The sequence below is a fragment of the Symsagittifera roscoffensis genome, chromosome 6 (genome assembly GCF_963678635.1).
Source record: "Symsagittifera roscoffensis chromosome 6, txSymRosc1.1, whole genome shotgun sequence".
Lineage (NCBI taxonomy): Eukaryota > Metazoa > Xenacoelomorpha > Acoela > Convolutidae > Symsagittifera > Symsagittifera roscoffensis.
The window spans coordinates 38,323,045-38,343,779 of record NC_087067.1 but is presented as its reverse complement, the minus strand read 5'-3'; the positions used below and the strand labels follow the sequence as shown (position 1 = coordinate 38,343,779).

Below are 20,735 nucleotides of genomic sequence, written 5' to 3'. Positions count from 1 at the left end.
CAGCGCATCAGAATTGACAATCTCAGCACCGCAACTGAGTCGGCAACCCTTCGCATCAAACCAAGACACTAGCACAGGTGATGAGGTGCTAAAGTGTCCGTTCTGCTCCTACTGGTGCTCGGTTAGAAAGTCAATGATCAATCACTGTTATGTGAAGCACCGATACTCCTGGGTCAAAGCAAGGCCAATGTCCAAGCCGCCAAGTCATGTTGGCGTTGTCCCGGTGCGTACAATCAATAGGCAAAATTGTGCAGATTGTAGCGTCATGACCACCACTGCTACCTCGGAAAGGTAGAACGGGTTCCCGGTGGTGACTTTCATTTCGTTTGAATCAGTTCTAATGATTTGATAAAGTCAGAACCATTGCCCCTGGCCTTGACCAGCTGGGGTGCAGATGGGAGGAACTTATTACTGACGTGTTGCAAGACACTGAGACTGAAAATGCGGAGTCAAAGTCGCAGGAGGGGGAGTTGGAACAGTGACAAGTAGCCGAATTAAAAGACGCAAAAAGAAGAAAAGTTAGAAGAATTGAGAAATTTTAGATTTTCTATAAGACAAAAACAAAGAGTGAACAAAGAAAAAAACAAAAAAGCAACCAAGGAGAAGATGTCAAAGCTCAGATCTGTTTGTGTGAGAAAAACTCAAATGAGAAACAAAGCAACTAAGTTTGCAATTGAAACTGAAGGGAAAACTTTTAGTTGAATTTTGAAGATTAAAGAAATTGTTGCATGTATAAATTTGCATTGTGATTTTAGTTAGTGGCTTTAGAGACACTCACTATTTATTTAGAGAGACTTGATTGGAGAGGAGAGTACATTAAATATTCCAGCCTGCATGATTGTTTTTAATCAACTAAGATGACTGATCATTTTGTGGTGACATGAAAGGCTTGGGTAATCTCTTGAACAGGGAGATTATATCATTGTTCCTTCTAACAACCGAGTTCCTTTATTTTAAAATATAGAGGACCAATAACAACTATTTTTCCGAAAGGAAGAAGCATAGCAGGATAATTTTAGTTTGTTGGTTGGCAGGACCGTCCTGCGTCCCAACACTTTTTTAACCTTGGAGAAAAAGTTTTAAATCGGGACATAGACGTTGAAAGTCAAAAAAAAGAAATGTTTTATTTTGAGTCATATCCTCGAAAGTGCAGATTAGTGAAGGAATATGGAAGGCTATAATAGTATAGTATGATGCCATTTGTATTTTGCAGTGAGTCGATATGATGTGGATAAAAGTACTTTTTGCATTTTTTAAGTTCTGTTCGATGGCACTGTACCATTTTAATGAAGACTACGAGACTCATTGAGGACATTGACCCTGCTGTCCGGAGAGTATTTGACATTCGACCACAATGAACGAAAATGCCAAGCCGAAAATCAAAATTTTATTGTGATATCGGAGTGGACCAGAAACAATAGTATTATAATTAAGTTAATTACTATTGTTTTTCTGAACAAAAACAATAGTAATATTATAAAGAAGTAGTAGCCCCTGTTTTTAGGAGTGACCTCGTGGTCTGGGGATAATGAGACCCAGCCATGAGCTCACTATTTTTGCATATAATTAAGTTAATTAGAGCGTTCTGATCGAAGCCGGAAACAGTAACGTTGTTTTGTCGACCCGATGTTAGTAAGACCACCAAAAGAACTGGCTTTGGCAGAGACGGTGAAAAGCATTCAGAGCTGTGTTTAGACGCTAGCCAGTCGTTTTAGAACCTAGCTTTTTTCCGTCGATATGTACTTCCGGGCGAATGTTACATGTAACCTCGGTTACTATGATACTTTTGACCTAATAATTTTTATTTTCTCAGCGGGAAAACTGAAATAATCAGTGTGACAACTTCACTAAACGCAGTTTTCTTTCTGTTTTTATCACGCGTTTTAAATTACAAGTTTTCGCTTAGTTTTTTCGACTAGTATAAAGAACCAGTCTAATTTGCTTCTTTCAAAATTAGAAGCTATAACCAGTAACTTGTTAAATTTTTGTTTTCAGATACTTGAAAATGGAGCTTAGTGGACCAATTTTTGCTCTCATAATGGGTATTATTATCGCACTCATTGTTTTGGGCATTGTAATAAATTATGTATATATTTTGTTCGTCGAAAATCCAAGAAGGGAAGGGCATTCGAAAACCTTCATGGAAAAAGTTGCTATCAACTGGAGAGATTTCAAAAGATTCATATGGGATATCAAAAAGGGGGAAATTTTTGGGCGGACGCCTTTAAGCTGGTTTCTCATCATAGTTTACTTAGCTTTCTTGTACACAATCGTATTCGGACTTTTCGCTCTGCTGTTGTGGTTAAGACTGCGATATCTGCCTGACTTGAAAGATGGTCCTTACAGAACGGATTATCTTACTTTTGATGGACCAGGTATTATTTTGAATGAAATACTGAATTTTAGTAAAGTGAATAGGTATTGTGACGAGAGAATTATCCTTTCTATATTTATATTTTACATGAAAGTAGGAAAGCGCAATGGACGCAATGTTTAATTGAAGCCTTTCAAGTTGTTTTATGGACCAAATCGGTTCGCAAAAAGTTACAAAAAGTGACTTGAAAGATGGTCCTTACAGAACGGATTATCTTAAATTTGATGCGCCAGGATTTATTTTGAATGAAATACTGATTTTTAGTAAGGTGAATACATATTATGACAAGAGAATTTCCTTTTTAATCTTCTTATATATTAAATTAAAGTCAGAATGCGCTATGGACGCAATATTTACCTGAAAGCAATGTTTTATCTTTGTCGAATGCAACGTTTTAAAAATTTTGCAGGCTTAACGTTTAAGAGAAGTCGAAGAATATTATAGAACTTTCAAATTTTCTTATGTTTGGCAAAATTTCAATTTTTTCGGACAATATGAAATCAATTCATTTTCAAGGCTAGACTCAGTATTTCTCCATTTTTTCCGAAATTTTGCTTTTCCAAATTGATTTTCTGAAACGAGCTAACGAAAAACAGCACCCTTCTTGCTAGAAAAACTAGCTTTTTGCAACCCATTTGCGCTATGGAAAATCTTGCTTAGAAAATTAATACCCTTTTCACCAATCGATTTGCTCTGAGAAAACTTGAAGTAATTCAAAGTTTCATGGCCTCAATAGCTTGCTTAGAAAAAATGAAACTTCTCGTCAGCCGAATTGCTTTACAAACAACTTGACGTATTTCCAAGTCTCAGCGCATGAATAGCGTGCTCTGAAAAACTTTGAAAATAGTTTTTCTAACTATTTCATAGACGGAATCGTTTTGCGAAAAGCTTAAGGTTTTAAAGCAAACTTTTCGCAAACCTATTCCAAGCAAACTTTTTGCAAACCGATGTGCTTTTTGAATTAACTTAAAATTTTTCAAAGTTTCAGAGCCTGAATAGCATGGTTAGAAAACCTTAAGCTTTTCGCAAAATGATTTGGTCTATGAAATAGTTCAAAAAATATTCTTGAAAAATTTCATTGCCTCAATAGCTTGCTTAGAAAAACTGAAACTTATCGCCCCTCGAATTGCTCTATGAAACAATTTGACATATTACGTAGACAACTTGACGGTCTATGAAGGTTCTTTAGCTTGAATAGCTTGCTAACAAAAACTTTAACTTTTCGCAAACCGATTCGGTTTTTGAAATAACTTGGAAATATTCGAAAGTTTCACTGCTTGGATAGCTGGCTTAAAAAAACATCAACTTGAATTTTTTTAAAGCTGTTTGCGAACTTGAGAGAAAAGAAAGGCGAAATGCTTTCTGACTTGAAGTTTCTTAGCTGGAGTAGCTTGCTTAGAAAATCATGAACTTATCGTCTTCAGATTTGGTCTATGAAATGAAATATTTGAAGTTTCATCACTCGAATGGCTTCAGTAGAAATAATTTTTAAAATTGACATCGGATTAGCTACTTGGAATACTTCAAAGTTTCATAACTAATCGTATGCTTGGAAAAACTTTTTTTTGTCATACGATTCGCTTTATGAAGTAATCGTAGAAAAATTTTTATCCAATGATTAGCTTGCTTGAAAACTAACAGAAACTGGTCCGCTCCATGATATGACTTTGAACTGGTTAAAAATTTCATAGCTAGAATAGCTTGCCAAGAAACTCTTGAATTTATCGCAAACTGATTCGGTCTATGAAATAAGTTGAAATATTTGAAGCTTCATCGCTTAAATGGCTTCAAAAGAAAAAATTTAATATTTTGTCATCTTATTCGTTGAATAGAGTAACTTAGATTATCTCAAAGTTTGATATTTGGAGTATCTTGCTTTTGTCTGCGCCCTCCGATTTGATTCATGAAATAGCTTGAATTGTTTAAAAGTATCACGGATTGAATATCTTGCTCTGAACAACATAAACTTTTCGCGTGCTGATTAATCATTTGGAGACCGTCTTGCTAATCTTATATATTACATGAAAGTCGGAATGCGCTATGGACGCAATGCTTAACTGAACGCAATGTTTTACCTTTGTCGAATGCAACGTTTAAAATATTCCATAGACTTAACTTTTAAGAGAAGGCCAAGAATATTCTAGAGATATCAAACTTTCTTAAGTCTGGATTATTCAAGATTTATTTTTGACAAAAAGACAAATTCTTCATACAAAGATGCACTCAATTCATTTTCAAGGCTAGACAGTTCCTGTCTTTTTTCCGAAATTTTGACTTCTCAGATTAATTTCATTCTGAAACGAACCAACTAAAAACAGCAACCTCCTTGCTAGAAAAACTAGCTTTTTGCATACCAATTTGCGCTATGAAATATTTGAAGTATTTCAAGGTTTCATTACCTCGATAACTTGCCTAGAAAAATTGAAGTTTCTTGCCATTCGATTTGCTCTATGAAACAAATTGACATTTTTCAAAATTTCATCACATTTCATGACATTCTAAGGTATTTCAAAGTCTGAGTCGTTTTGTGAAAACTTATGTTTTTTTTTGTGAATTACTCTACGAAAACAAACTTGAAATAACTCAAAGTTTCATCGCATAAAATAGCGTTCTAAGAAAAAGAAATTGAAATATTTCAAGCTATTTCACAGACCGAGTCCTTTTGAAAAAAGCTTAAGGTTTGAAACAAAATTTTCGCTAACTTTTTGTAAGCAACTTTGTCGCAAACCGATTTGCCCTGGAAATGACTTGAATTTTTTCAAATTTTCAAAGCTTTAAAAAGCTTGCTTAGAAAAAATTGAGATTTAGCAAAACGATTCGGTGTATGAAATAGTTTTGAAGTGTTTCAAATTTCATGGCCTGCTTGGAAAGTTATTTGCAAAGCGATTCGGTCTTAGATTCGGAGTAACTTGGAGTTCTTTGCAAAGCGATTCCGGAGTAACTTGGAATTTTTCATTATTTTATAGCTCGAATAGCTCGCTTAGAAAAACATAAGTTTTTCGCAAAATTATTTGTCTTTAAAATCATCTGGAAATATTTCGAAGTTTCACAGTGTAAATGGCTTGCCCAGATAATCTTCAAATTTTTGCGACCGATTGAACCTATAACATAACTTATAAAAAATAACTTATAAAATATTGCATAGCTTCAATAGCTTGCTTAAAAAACTGAATGTTTGTGCGAGCTGGTTTGGTTCACTTCATGAAACTTTAATTAGATGAACTTAAACTTTTCGCGAATCGATTCGGTTTATAAAATAACTTGAATAGCTCAAAGTTTCATAGCTGGAATAGCTAGCTCAGAAAGTCCAGTACTTATCGCAAATTGATCCGGTCGATGAAATAACTTGAAATATTTTGAAGTTTCTTCGCTTGAAAGGTTTCAATAGAAATAATGAAACTTTTTTGTCATCTGATTCGCTACGTGAAATAATTTAGAGTATCTCATTTGATTCATGGAATAATTTAAATTTTCATAACTTGAATAGCTTGATCAAAAAAGCTAACTTTTTGCGAGCTGATTAATTATTTGAGACAGGCTTGCTAGTATAATTAATCGCTGCGAAAAGCAATGTTGATGAAACATTGATTTTTTTTAGGTATAAGCGTTGTACCCTATGGGCGTAAAAAGGAATACGTATTCCAATACAACAGACGCCAACCAGGCACCTTCAGATACTTTCTCGACAGAAGAACACAGTTTTTGCTTGGTAAGTTGTCTCATCGAGTCATGTAATATAAAGATCTTATTATCATGTACTTTAAGTTAAGAAATCTGCTATTTCTTCTCAAATGTGACAATAACAGTTTATTAAACTCAGCGAAAACATCAACCAGTTCAAAGCAAATCTGGACAGAATTTGGAAGAAAACTGGAATCCATTTCTGAAACTTAAGAGGTGATCAGCAGAGGCAATACGCCTATTGATCACTATATGAACTGAACTGAAAAGATGTGCAATATGTTTTAAGTTTTGCTGCACCTCTGATTTATATTCACATGGAAATCGATCTTATGGTGTTTACGAGGAATTCAAAATTAGCTGTAACTCTGTTCAATCAAATGCCTTAGATTATATCACAGTCGATGGCGAGGACCAGACGGCACTTTTCTTGGAGTGTAGAGCTGGCACCATCATGGACCAGAGACAATGTGGTCAGGTGCCAGAGGATGACCGGGCCTTCTATTACTTCGAAGCTGCAGACTTGTTAAATTCGAATGGAACCAGGGCCTACAACTTGTATAATTTAGGAGACTGCTGGGTTGAAGATGGCTTTGAAAGAGCAGAACCCTGCTTCCTTATGACTGTGAACAAGGTATTTCATTTCTTTTAAAGTATAAAAGGTTCGATTTAAAATAGCAGTGCCCTTAATATAAAACTCGGTGCAGTTGTCGAAGATTATTTCAACAAGAGCCAGCTTTGTCTTTTGAACAATTGTGCGTCATTTCCTTTTTCTTAACAGTGCCAAGAAATTCTTTGCAGAAACATATATTGAGTTGAACTGCAATGTTGTCGATTGTTAGGAAGCATGTGTTTAATATAGGTTTGGGACTGGAAGCCTTCTAAGCTTCGAGTGAACAGTAGGAAGGACGAACGCTGGATCGGAGAGCTGGACCAGTACGATAGCCGGTTTTTGCCCATAATCTGCCAGGGAGTGGTTAGTCATTTTCAATGTTTATGCGCCTTCAGAAAATTGCTAATATGGATCATTCTTGCAATCAGCAAGGTTCTTGCAAGCAAATGAAACTTTTTTCTACGCTAGAAACTTTCTTCGAGGAATATTGGAAATTATAGTTATGGTTGTTTCGCCAAGCTGGACTTTTTTTTAGCTTCGTAGATCTACATTTGCAGTTGGACAAAAAGAACATTCCGACCTCTAGCAAAAAATTAACATGGATGGCTTGTCGATTCGAAGTTGCATTCTTTTTTTTAGAATTCCTAGCGGAATAGAAACATTTATATTGAACCAGTCTTCTCAAGTTGGGTTAATTTTGTTCAAAAGTACCAATCATTATACTTGCGATCAGCAAGCATTACCAAACCGTAATATACACTTTTTTCGGGTTAAAACTTTAACAGAATCACTCGTATCATGTTGCACGGTGAGTTTAAATTTAAATGCGTTCCCGGCCAACTTAACGTGGAGGTAACGAAGATGCGTGGGACAATAAGGTCCTGGGTTCGAATCTGACCAGGGCCTGTTTTTTTTTTCAAACAAAATATTCTGTTTCAAATGAATTGTCGGCCAATTATTTGTCAGCATATCTGTTGTTTGCTTAGTTGTCATATCTGAGACTTTTACTTGCCTTTATTTCGTGTTTCCTTTGTTTTTTTTTGTTTCGTCCCAAATCATTTCGGCATAATTTATTTTGGCTTAATGACCTAATTTTGGGTAGTTTCAAGGGAAACACAATTTTAACATTTCCCTCCGCCTTTTTCAAGCTGCTTGTATGTTTACCAATCCGCTTGTTGAAATATTTTGTATTTTTTGTGATGGAAAGTTAATTCTAAAAATTACTGGCAACATTTTAATAAAACATGAACGATTTCTAGTTTGGAAAGTGGAATTTAATTTTTAGATTTGCAGCAGAATATTAACTTTACTTATTGATCCAGTTTTCTCAAGTTGGTTCAGTTTTATCAAAAGACCAATCATAAATTGTTTCAGAAATTCAAAGAGCTTAAAGGGCGTCTATATTTTTCTTTGAAATTCGAAAGTTGAGATTTTTTCAGGAAAATCAGTGTTTTTTTATACGTTTACTTAGGTTCATTACTCTTTTTCTAATCTTCGATTGGCTATGTTTTACTATGTTGGTTAGAGTTTTTGGTCTGTTTTTAAAAAATTTTGTGTCCCGAGTTATAAATTCCTTGGCCATTCTGTTTAAATTGATGTGTTCTCAATCTAGCTTGTTTGCAAGATCTCGTTTTACTTTGTGATCGAGTAATGTAAGGCATTGCTTCAGGGTTGTTCAATGCGGTTTGTGTAATGTAGCAATGTCAGATATAAGTAGTCCTACATTTGATCATTGGTTCTTCATTCATATTTTATGCATATTTATGCCGTTCCAAGAAATGGTTGCCACCAAATTAAATGCACTGGCTAGGCATACTTTAGTATTGGTTGTGTTAATAATAGAGACAAGAGGACAGAGACGACATTGCAGCTATTACCATCTACCCCAGAAGGGGGTTCGACATCGCCTACTTCCCGTGGAGGGACCAGAAGAACTACAGACCCCCCATAGTGGCAGTTCAGGTCAAAGTGGCCCCCTCTGGCATCAACAAGAACATCAGGGTGGAATGTGTCCTACTGGCTGAGTATGTCATTTTCAGTATGCCGAGTTCCTTAGCAATTATCTAGGGTTTTGCCACTAGTTTTTTTTCCGATTAACAACTTTCTTCAACATGCAGGGGCAGATCTAGGATTTTTTCGAGGGGGAGCGGAGTCGACTTTTTGTCGACTTTTTCCTTTTTAGGTCGACCAAATTGATTTTCCAAGCTCTCCCAAAGCACTAAAAAGACCCTGTTTTGTGCCAAATTTCTGCGCCACAGGCAAAATTTTGAAAAAAAAACAGTCCAAAACGAGCGTTTTAAGGCATTTTCTGGAAAATTTTGACCAAAAAATTGCGTTTTTTTTCAGCGCGCGCTCTCCCTCAAATTAAGTATGCATTGGCGCCCAAGGCGCCTTTAGAAAGTTTCTAGGGTCTGTCATCAAAAATGGATATCTCAAAATAGTACAAAGGTTAATCTGCCCCTGATGTCATGTTTTTGCTGCTACAGTCACGGGACATAAAAGGCGCAAATTTTAGATTTCAACGGGCAAATGAACGAATTGTTTCTTCACGTTTTTGTCGTTTTGTCTGCAATCATTTTGGGTTGAAATGTTGACTAATACGAGATGAAAATCTTTGAAAGGGGTTTTCCGGCTCGAAATATGAGATATTCTTGCTGTGGAAACATCCTTGTAAACTACACGAGAAATTCAATTTTATGGGCTCAAATTGGTTCTTAGGGAAGCTGATAAGCTCGACTTACATTTTATCCCGCGAAAAATCGGCAGACAGAAAAACTGAAAGAGTTACTCTGTCTGGCGTCAAAGAAGTAATTTCGCGCGAAACACCTGTAACCAGTTTTGATATACTGGTTATTTTTCATCTTCAAAACGAGGTTACTCAAAATTTGACCAGGCTGACTCCTTCCAAATAGTTTCATGTAGCATATGACAAAATTTAAACTCTATATATTAGATAGTCGCTGAGAAAACGACAGAAGAAAAAAATGGTTCGAAGCAACTACTTCGGTGGAATCCCTCATACGAGAAGGACCGAATGCGCAAAAAGAAAAATCAACCAATCAGATTTCAGTAATTTAAAATTTGGAAAGAAAGTAAACATTTTAGGGAATGAGTTTTGATATTGTCCGAATATGAAAAGGCAGAAAATGCAAAACTTTCAAATTGTCACTGACCCCGCCCAATTGGAACAAGTTTGATATTTCAAGAGTTTCGTTATAAAAGAAGCAAAATATTGCTTCATTTAATTGACTGGCAATTGCTTCTTTTCAAAATTTGACTTTCGGTTTATTTTATTTTCAGCCATTCGCTCACGAGTTTTTTCGCGCATGAGCATAGCCGCCACTAGTTCGTCTCATGACTGTAGTTTTACCCCAAGGTAATGGCGCAGAGGTAACGCACATGCTTGGTATGATGACTCGTGAGCTTTTTTTGCAAACATAAAATCTGCTCGGAAAAGTTCTTGGCCAGTAATTTTGGAGACTCGGATGTCACCCTGTAGTGGCAGTACGACAAAGAACCGGAGTGACTTTCACCGATAAATCCGGTTCAAACAGTCATTTTATACTGTTGAAATGTTATTTGAACGAGATTGTTTTAGCAACATCTTCCACCGAAGTCAACAACCGAATGCAGGACGCACTGAACTCCGAATTAGAGTGTCAGACTAGATCGTCTTAAGCTCCGATAGAAATGCAAAGCTGGAAACATGCACTAGATCCTAAGTTCTGGTATAATTGCAAAGCTGTGCACAATCAACTGGGCACGGACTTGTTGTTGCTGTTGGAACTTCTCAATCTATAAAGTAGTTACCTAATTTTTGAAAAACGAAAAAATGAGAATATCAAAGCGGATATAGCTTAGAAAAATCTAGTTATAATTGTTTGAATGCTTTTTTTCCTCAAAAAATTGGCATTAGAAATTGGTTGCTACTTGTTTGCATTGCTCCATAAGCGAAAATCGTTAGCTTGCAAGCTATCCTGTGAAACATTTATCATGAATTATCTTTCCTATCATCTATCACTTTTTTTTTTACCTGTCTTTAGACCCAAACAACTCGACAATTTAACACATATACATATCAGTAACTTGATGCTGTATTCTTTTGCTTCTATCGTAGTGTTAATATTCTTATTTTGATAAAATTTTTACTGTAAATTTGCTTTAGTATATTTGTTGCGAATTAGTGTTAGCTAATTTCAGTCATCAGTTTAGTTGATTTTTAAATGAGCGAATCTCAACGAACGGAATTGTAATTTCGGACTTGGAACAGTAATAAGGTTATTATAACTCTTTAACAATCTAATGAAACAATGTTGATCCAAATCCAAAAAAAAGCATAATCACCGCACCCATATTTATTCTTGCTTTTGGTCGTGCAAAATACAATATTTATTTGGTGATTTTCATGTTTTGATATCAATATCCGTTGATCAAACCAATTAATTTTTTTAACTGTATATAGAAGGTCAGTGGTGCATTGTGAAATAAGAAATAAAAGCTTCTGAAACTCATAAATCATCATGTACCATTTTGCCTCCTTGAAAAGATCAATCTTCTAAATTTTTATACGTTCAAGTTTTCTTTATTTTTTTCTGGGTCATAATATTCTGCTTTTGTACATTTTGTCAATAAATTTCTTTTCGAAATTTTTATTTCTTAGGTGCAATCAACCAGAGTTTATTAAAGCAAATAAACAAGTTTTTAATTTCTGCCCTCAAATAGTGCGAACAGATTGAAGCCGTGGTTGCTTAAATATTTCTATTTTTGCTCTGAAAACGGCGAATGTAGAGAAACTGTCCAGAATGAGTCGAGTGAGGAATCATACCAAAGTTTTTTCAGTCGTGATTCTATCTGGAGAACAACGATTGAAATTGTTGTTCCGACCATTGAAAATGGGGAGGAACTTTGTATTCGGGTGTGTTTCTGTTTTCTTTTCCACTCGAAATTAGTTATCAAAATAATCATTGGACTTGGCTGAGTGATATATCATATTAAAGTCCTTTCAGTAGTGGTGCGAAACACATTAGAAAATTCGAGCTGAGAAAAACCGGTTTGAAATTAGATTTTTCGTCTAGTTTCAAGCGAATTAAGCAATCGAGTACTATTTGTTATATATGAAGATACGCAATTTCGGCTAAAAAAAACTTGATTTTTCTGAAAAGAAAATTAGTTTTGGAAGCTTCATTCAGCTCTTCTCTGGCAAAAAATTCAAGATTATTTGAGGTTTTTAGTGCAAAAAGTTTCGTATTTTTTTTGTTTGAAGGCAATTGGAGCCGTTTATGCCTAATTGACTAAATTTTTACGCGTTCGTGTTGCACGACTTACAAAAAAGGCACTAACTTGAAGAAAAAAAGTTTTTATGTGGTCGGAACATTCTGTGTTACTTGCACAGCATCCGGCTATCTTTGTTGATTTCTGTCTAATATGGAGCGAATAAAAGAGCAAGCAGCCTAAGAATAAATCAGCTTTCGGAGTTTCTTAAAGCGCCTGCGTAGTAATAATAAATTAAAATGAAAAATCCGAAAGTCCAGGAAAAAGATTTGTTTAAGAGTAATGAACTTAGTGAAGTATCTTATATAGGTCTTCCTGATTTTTTTTAGGAAAATGTCTTGAAATATTGATGCATTTAGGTATATATACACTTTCTGAGTTCATTGAAATTCATCTGCTGAAAGTGAGGCAAATTGCAGTGGAATTGAATGTTTAGATTTCCGGCGAAATAAAAACTTTACCTGTTCATCCAGTTTTCTCAAATTGGTTCAATTTTATGAAAAAAGCGCCAGTCATAAAACGTTCTAGCAACTAAAAGAGCTTAGAGGGTATGTATTTTTTTCTTCTGAAATTCGAAAGTTTTGGTTGTTTAATTGCGTTCATTATTCTATTCCAATCTTCGATTGGTAATGTTCTAGTTCTTCAGAATGCGGAGCGTAGTGTTTTTCTGCAGAGCTATTTTTCTAACCCATAATGCAAATTTTGTTGCCAATTTTTGTGGCAGGTTTGCAGCGTAAGCATTTGTATGTAAAAAATTGAAATCTACAAAACCTAAATGTGAAAAAAAAAATCATTTTAAAATTATCGCGAAATTTCTGAAATTTTTTTTTCATGATTAACTTGTATGAATTAAATAGCTTTTTCTGGCTTTTTTAAAAGACCAACTATTTTAAAAGACCAACTATTTTAATCAATAATCAGTTTTCCGAGTACCAGCTCTAAAAATTGATAATTGATTTTTTGCTCTAAAAATTGATTATTAATTAACATATCTGGTCTTTTGATTCCTCAAAAGAGCCAGAAAAAGCTATTTAATTCACACAAGTGTTATAATGAAAAGTCTTTTTTCAGAAATTTTCTAGATGCATTTTTTCGCGATAGTTTTGAAACGAATAATTTTAAGACATTTTGGTTTTGTACATTCAATTTTTTACATTCAAAATTTGGGTAAGCAACTAAACGTGCATTTAGCGAAACAAAGTACTTTTAGCAACTTAGGAATTTTGAAATTTCATTTTACCGCATTGTGGCTTGTGTTGGCGAAGTGTTTTTGAGACAAGGTGACATAGAATGTGTCTAATTTACTGCAACTAATGAGTGCTTGATTTCTACGCCATCGTTCAGATCCTCTCATTATCCCACGAATAAAAATCTATTCAATTTGAAAATGATTTTTTTTTGTAGTTTTGTGGTGAAATTTACTAGACTAATTTGTCTGCTTAGTTTTATCGGCCGCACTAGCTTTAAGTTAACGTAATTTGCCTTGTTAAAGAGTTTGCTCAAACTGAGAAAATCTAAAAATAATTTCAATGTGTTGGTTAAGTAATTGCGTTGCAAGAAGTTTTGCCGAATTTTTTAAAATTTTTATATTAAATTTTTGAAAGTTTTTTTTGCATTCTGTTTTTATTCACAAAAATGAAAAGTACCGGTTTCTCTTTAAATTTCTGAAATTATGATTATATCCGATTGGAATTATTTGAAAAAGTTACATGCCAGTACTAACGCATAAAAATTGTTTCGATTTTCTTTTTTGTTTCACAATTATTTTGTTCGCCTGGTTTTAAAATTTTTAAAAGAGCTCGTATGAATCATGATTGTATCTACTTGTCTAATACGGAAAGATTGTATCTACTTGTCTAATATTTTGAGGTTTTTGAACATGGATTACGTTGCTGTTTTTTACACTAATAGTTTTTAACACTAATACAGGTTTATGGCCTCTTTTTGTCTCGCGCGTGGTGCGAAGCTCCGCTTTGCCTCTGTCTTTTTAGAAGTAATTCGATTTCATTTGCTGAACAGAAGGCAACATTCACTCTTATAGCGAAAATCAATATAGCGCGAAAAAAGTAAATGACTTTTATTTTTGGCGCATTTGATCCAGTTTTCCCAAATTAGGTTACTTCTGTCAAAAAATGGCAATGATAAATAGCAAGGAAGTTCAAAGAGCCTTGAAGTGATACAATATGGTGGAATCCCTCATACGCGAAGGACCGAATGCGCGAAAAAAAATCAGCCAATCAGGTTTCAGTAATTCAAAATTTGGAACGAAAGTAAACATTTCCAGGGAGTGAATATTGATATTGACCGATTATAAAAACGGCAGAAATATGCGAAATTTTCGAATTGTCACTGACTGGCGCCGAATTGGAATAAATTTTATATTTTAAGGGTTTCGTAATGAAAGAAGCAAAACATTGCTTCCTTTAATTCATTTTATTTGAAAAGCAATTGCTCCTTTTTAAAAATTGACTTTCGGCTAATTTTGTTTTCGGTCCTTTGCCCACGAATTTTTTTGCCCATTCGGTCCTTCGCGCATGAGAATAGCCCATACAATATTTTAATGTTCATTTTGAATATTTTCAAGTCTGGTGACCTTAATAACACGTTTCTAACGGTCTATTAGTTATCTCAACGTTTTTGTTATGTATTACAAGCAATGCGAAGCTGGGTTTTGCCTCCTTGTGGATATTTAACATAGAAGGAAAAATCAAAACTGCTAGCTTTGCACTTCGGCTATTTCGATCTACTAATGTAGTATTTGTCTCACCTTACGCGCTTTTTATTTGCGTTCAAATTCATCGCGCGCCTAAGCGGGATAGTTCACATAAGCCAGTTTTCAATTGAGCTTGTTAAAATAACGTAAAGATCATTATTGGGCCGTATAACAGCAAAAGCCCAAGCTGACATTTTGACTCTAAATTTATCAAATTTAAAAAAAAACGGTTCGGGTACGCAGTGCCAACATTTTTGATTAGAAGTCAAAATCGCTTATTCGGATTAACGACTGATTTAGCCTTTTTCCTTTAACTCTTCTGTTAAAATAATGTATCTCTTTAAAGCTCTTTGAATTTCCAGAATTTTTCTTTGCAACTTTTTGGGAGTAACCTATTTTGGGAAAACTGGATCAAATGCGCCTCAAACTCATTTTTGAAACTAAAAATCGCTTACTTTTTTTGCGCCATTTTGATTTTCGCTATTAGAGTTAAGGTTGCCTTATGTTCAGTCGCCATGTCTTTGAAATAGTAAAAAACTCTAGTCTTAAATTGCCGCTTTCTTATTCGGATAATGATTGACTTTCGCCAAAATTTTCCAATCACTATTGGAAGGTTTATTTGTTTATTTACCATCGTGAGCAATTTAACATTCGGTAACGAAAATTACAACCCGTACATGGTTACATGGTTTAATTTTTTTCATTAGAGGAAATGATTGTTTTACCTCAGTGCGTGCGGAGTAGGTGTGTGTGTGTGGGGGGACGGGGGTGGAACAAACGGTTTGTTGAATCTGTTCAAAATATACATATGAAATGTCATATTTTCCATATATCTAGCAAACAAGTTTGAGTTGACAAAACTACCAATCGTTTATTTTTGACTTCCACCCAGATTTGACGTAAATTTTGTTACCAATATAATGACATAAACTCCGGACAAACAATCTTATCAAATGGATACACTATTTAGACAGTTGTGTCAAGAATCACGACCTAAAATGGTTTAGTCTTTAAGTTGAAAATCATTATTAATTTGTACATTCATTTTTTCAGTCATCAATTAAAATTCATTCCAAAGAAAAATGTGAAAAAAAATAACTTCAATTCATTGACGACTGATGGGTCAAAAAGTTAGTTCAGAGGTCGTTGGAGAGAAGAATACTTACAATTTTCCCAGGCGTTTGATTGAAAGGTATCTCAGAAGTTTATCAACCACTCCCAAACTCAGAAAGTTTAACTCAAAATAGTACTATTTTTTGGTAAGTAGGAAAGATTTGTTAAGTTTCGCAATTACTTGCCGCCACGTCTTTAAAAAGTTGAAAGCGCGACTCTTAAATTGCCGCTTTCTTATTCGGACAGTGATTGGTTTTCGTCGAAAATTTATAATCCTTATTGGAAGATTCATTTATTCATCTTGAACAATTTAGCATTCGATAACAAAATTTACAAAGCGTATTTGTTATTTCAACTGGCTGATATTTCTACGTGCGTTAATTGTTTTCATTGGGAGAAATAAATGTTTTATCTCCAAGCGTGCAGTGTGTGTGTGTGTGTTTTTCGGGAGGAAAAGAGGGTTTGATGAATCAGTTCAGAGTATACATAGGAAAAGTCATATTTTCCATATAACTAGCAAGCAGGTTTGAGTTGGCAAAACTACCAACTGTTTATTATTGACTTCCGCCAGATTTGACGTAAATTTTGTTACCGATATAATGACATTAACTCCAGACAAACAATCTTATCAAATGAATACACTAATTAGACAGTTGTGTCAAGAATCACGACCTAAAATGATTTAGTCTTTAAGTTGAAAATCATTATTAATTTGTACATTCATTTTTTCAGTCATCAATTAAAATTCATTCCAAAGAAAAATGTGAAAAAAAATAACTTCAATTCATTGACGACTGATGGGTCAAAAAGTTAGTTCAGAGGTCGTTGGAGAGAAGAATACTTATAATTTTCCCAGGCGTTTGATTGAAAGGTATCTCAGAAGTTTATCAACCACTCCCAAACTCAGAAAGTTTAACTCAAAATAGTACTATTTTTTGGGAAGTATGAAAGATTTGTTAAGTTTCGCAATTACTTGCCGCCACGTCTTTAAAAAGTTGAAAGCTCGAGTCTTAAAATGCCGCTTTCTTATTCGGATAATGATTGACTTTCGCCAAAATTTTCCAATCACTATTGGAAGGTTTATTTGTTTATTTACCATCGTGAGCAATTTAACATTCGGTAACGAAAACTACAACCCGTACATGGTTATATGGTTGAATTTTTTTCATTAGAGTAAGTGATTGTTTTACCTCAGTGCGTGCGGAGTAGGTGTGTGTGTGGGGGGGACGGGGGTGGAACAAACGGTTTGTTGAATCTGTTCAAAATATACATATGAAATGTCATATTTTCCATATATCTAGCAAACAAGTTTGAGTTGACAAAACTACCAATCGTTTATTTTTGACTTCCACCCAGATTTGACGTAACTTTTGTTACCAATATAAAAACATAAACTCCAGACAAACAATCTTATCAAATGGATACACTAAGTAGACAGTTGTGTCAGGAATCAAGACCTAATATGATTGGTTCTTCAAAGTGAAAAACTGCGTAAATTTTTAATTTGTACTTTCAGTTTTTTCAGTCGTTTATAAAAATTCATTGCAATGAAAAATGTGAAAAAAGTAACTTCAGTTCATTAACGACTGATGGGTCAAAAAGTTAGTTCAGAGTTGGTTGGAGAGATGGTGGGAAAGAAGACTTTTTAGTATGTTCCCAGATATTTGATTGAAAAGTATCTCAGCTGTTTATCAACCACTCTTAATCTCAGAAAATTCATTTCAAACTGGATTCTGTGTACGACTTTTTGGGAAGTAAGAAAGATTCATTAAGTTTTGCAATTACTTGCCGCCACGTCCTTGAAATAATTTAAAACTGGAGTCTTAAATTGCCGATTTTTTCGGACCATGATTTGGTTTTGCCAAAAAACTTCTAATCAATATTGGAAGATTTATTTATTTGTTAATCGTGAGCAATTTTTCATTTGAGAACAAAAATTACAAAGGGTATTTGTTATTTCACAAAGCGTATTTTATATTCCTACGTGCATTTGTTTTTTATGACGCGAAATGATTGCTTTACCTCAGTGCGTTGAGTATGTGTGTGTGGGGTGGGGCAGGAGAGAGGGTTTGATGAATCTGCTCAAAATATTTAAATGATATGTCATATTTTCCATATATCTAGCAAGCAGGTTTGAGTTGACAAAATTACCAATTGTTTATTTTTGGCTTTCGCCCAGATTTGACGTAACTTTTGTTACCAATATAAAAACATAAACTCCAGACAAACAATCTTATCAAATGGATACACTAAGTAGACAGTTGTGTCAGGAATCAAGACCTAATATGATTGGTTCTTCAAAGTGAAAAACTGCGTAAATTTTTAATTTGTACTTTCAGTTTTTTCAGTCGTTTATAAAAATTCATTGCAATGAAAAATGTGAAAAAAGTAACTTCAGTTCATTAACGACTGATGGGTCAAAAAGTTAGTTCAGAGTTGGTTGGACAGATGGTGGGAAAGAAGACTTTTTAGTATGTTCCCAGATATTTGATTGAAAAGTATCTCAGCTGTTTATCAACCACTCTTAATCTCAGAAAATTCATTTCAAACTGGATTCCGTGTACGACTTTTTGGGAAGTAAGAAAGATTCATTAAGTTTTGCAATTACTTGCCGCCACGTCCTTGAAATAATTTAAAACTCGAGTCTTAAATTGCCGATTTTTTCGGACCATGATTTGGTTTCGCCAAAAAACTTCTAATCAATATTGGAAGATTTATTTATTTGTTAATCGTGAGCAATTTTTGATTTGAGAACAAATTTTACAAAGCGTATTTGTTATTTCACAAAGCGTATTTTATATTCCTACGTGCATTTGTTTTTTATGACGCGAAATGATTGCTTTACCTCAGTGCGTTGAGTATGTGTGTGTGGGGTGGGGCAGGAGAGAGGGTTTGATGAATCTGCTCAAAATATTCAAATGAAATGTCATATTTTCCATATATCTAGCAAGCAGGTTTGAGTTGACAAAATTACCAATTGTTTATTTTTGGCTTTCGCCCAGATTTGACGTAACTTTTGTAACCAATATAAAAACATAAACTCCAGACAAACAATCTTATCAAATGGATACACTAAGTAGACAGTTGTGTCAGGAATCAAGACCTACTATGATTGGTTCTTCAAAGTGAAAAACTGCGTAAATTTTCAATTTGTACTTTCAGTTTTTTCAGTCGTTTATAAAAGTTCATTGCAATGAAAAATGTGAAAAAAGTAACTTCAGTTCATTAACGACTGATGGGTCAAAAAGTTAGTTCAGAGTTGGTTGGAGAGATGGTGGGAAAGAAGACTTTTTAGTATGTTCCCAGATATTTGATTGAAAAGTATCTCAGCTGTTTATCAACCACTCCTAATCTCAGAAAATTCATTTCAAACTGGATTCTGTGTACGACTTTTTGAGAAGTAAGAAAGATTCATTAAGTTTTGCAATTACTTGCCGCCACGTCCTTGAAATAATTTAAAACTCGAGTCTTAAATTGCCGATTTTTTCGGACCATGATTTGGTTTCGCCAAAAAACTTCTAATCAATATTGGAAGATTTATTTATTTGTTAATCGTGAGCAATTTTTCATTTGAGAACAAAATTTACAAAGCGTATTTGTTATTTCACAAAGCGTATTTTATATTCCTACGTGCATTTGTTTTTTATGACGCGAAATGATTGCTTTACCTCAGTGCGTTGAGTATGTGTGTGTGGGGTGGGGCAGGAGAGAGGGTTTGATGAATCTGCTCAAAATATTCAAATGAAATGTCATATTTTCCATATATCTAGCAAGCAGGTTTGAGTTGACAAAATTACCAATTGTTTATTTTTGGCTTTCGCCCAGATTTGACGTAACTTTTGTTACCAATATAAAAACATAAACTCCAGACAAACGATCTTATCAAATGGATACACTAAGTAGACAGTTGTGTCAGGAATCAAGACCTAATATGATTGGTTCTTCAAAGTGAAAAACTGCGTAAATTTTTAATTTGTACTTTCAGTTTTTTCAGTCGTTTATAAAAATTCATTGCAATGAAAAATGTGAAAAAAGTAACTTCAGTTCATTAACGACTGATGGGTCAAAAATTTAGTTCAGAGTTGGTTGGAGAGATGGTGGGAAAGAAGACTTTTTAGTATGTTCCCAGATATTTGATTGAAAAGTATCTCAGCTGTTTATCAACCACTCTTAATCTCAGAAAATTCATTTCAAACTGGATTCTGTGTACGACTCTTTGGGAAGTAAGAAAGATTCATTAAGTTTTGCAATTACTTGCCGCCACGTCCTTGAAATAATTTAAAACTCGAGTCTTAAATTGACGATTTTTTCGGACCATGATTTGGTTTCGCCAAAAAATTTCTAATCAAAATTGGAAGATTTATTTATTTGTTAATCGTGAGCAATTTTTCATTTGAGAACAAAATTTACAAAGCGTATTTGTTATTTCAACTGGCTGATATTTCTACGTGCGTTAATTGTTTTCATTGGGAGAAATAAATGTTTTATCTCCAAGCGTGCAGTGTGTGTGTGTGTTTTTAGGGAGGAAAAGAGGGTTTGATGAATCAGTTCAGAGTATACATAGGAAAAGTCATATTTTCCATATAACTAGCAAGCAGGTTTGAGTTGGCAAAACTACCAACTGTTTATTATTGACTTCCGCCAGATTTGACGTAAATTTTGTTACCGATATAATGAAATTAACTCCAGACAAACAATCTTATCAAATGAATACACTAATTAGACAGTTGTGTCAAGAATCACGACCTAAAATGATTTAGTCTTTAAGTTGAAAATCATTATTAATTTGTACATTCATTTTTTCAGTCATCAATTAAAATTCATTCCAAAGAAAAATGTGAAAAAAAAATAACTTCAATTCATTGACGACTGATGGGTCAAAAAATTAGTTCAGAGGTCGTTGGAGAGAAGAATACTTATAATTTTCCCAGGCGTTTGATTGAAAGGTATCTCAGAAGTTTATCAACCAC

At 34.2% G+C, this 20,735-nt stretch overlaps 2 protein-coding genes across 2 annotated transcripts in view; one reads left to right on the top strand and one right to left on the bottom strand.

Moving 5' to 3' along the window:
* LOC134848472 (splicing factor 1-like) overlaps nucleotides 1–20,735 on the bottom strand; it is a 182,939-nt gene that overhangs the window by 39,345 nt on the left and 122,859 nt on the right. The window lies entirely within an intron of this gene.
* Nucleotides 1,979–11,314, top strand: LOC134848455 (sodium/potassium-transporting ATPase subunit beta-1-like). The gene is made up of 6 exons (XM_063865919.1): nucleotides 1,979–2,375; nucleotides 5,973–6,083; nucleotides 6,445–6,689; nucleotides 6,918–7,031; nucleotides 8,511–8,692; nucleotides 10,267–11,314. The coding sequence occupies exons 1-6, from the start codon at nucleotides 2,006–2,008 to the stop codon at nucleotides 10,334–10,336; spliced, it is 1,092 nt and encodes a 363-aa protein (XP_063721989.1). The 5' UTR covers nucleotides 1,979–2,005; the 3' UTR covers nucleotides 10,337–11,314.

Coding starts and splice junctions, on each gene's coding strand:
- LOC134848455 (XM_063865919.1), top strand. CDS start 2,006: ATGGAGCTTAGTGGACCAATTTTTGCTCTCATAATGGGTATTATTATC. Junction 6,084..6,444: donor AAGAACACAGTTTTTGCTTG/GTAAGTTGTCTC, acceptor CAAATGCCTTAG/ATTATATCACAGTCGATGGC. Junction 6,690..6,917: donor TCCTTATGACTGTGAACAAG/GTATTTCATTTC, acceptor TGTTTAATATAG/GTTTGGGACTGGAAGCCTTC.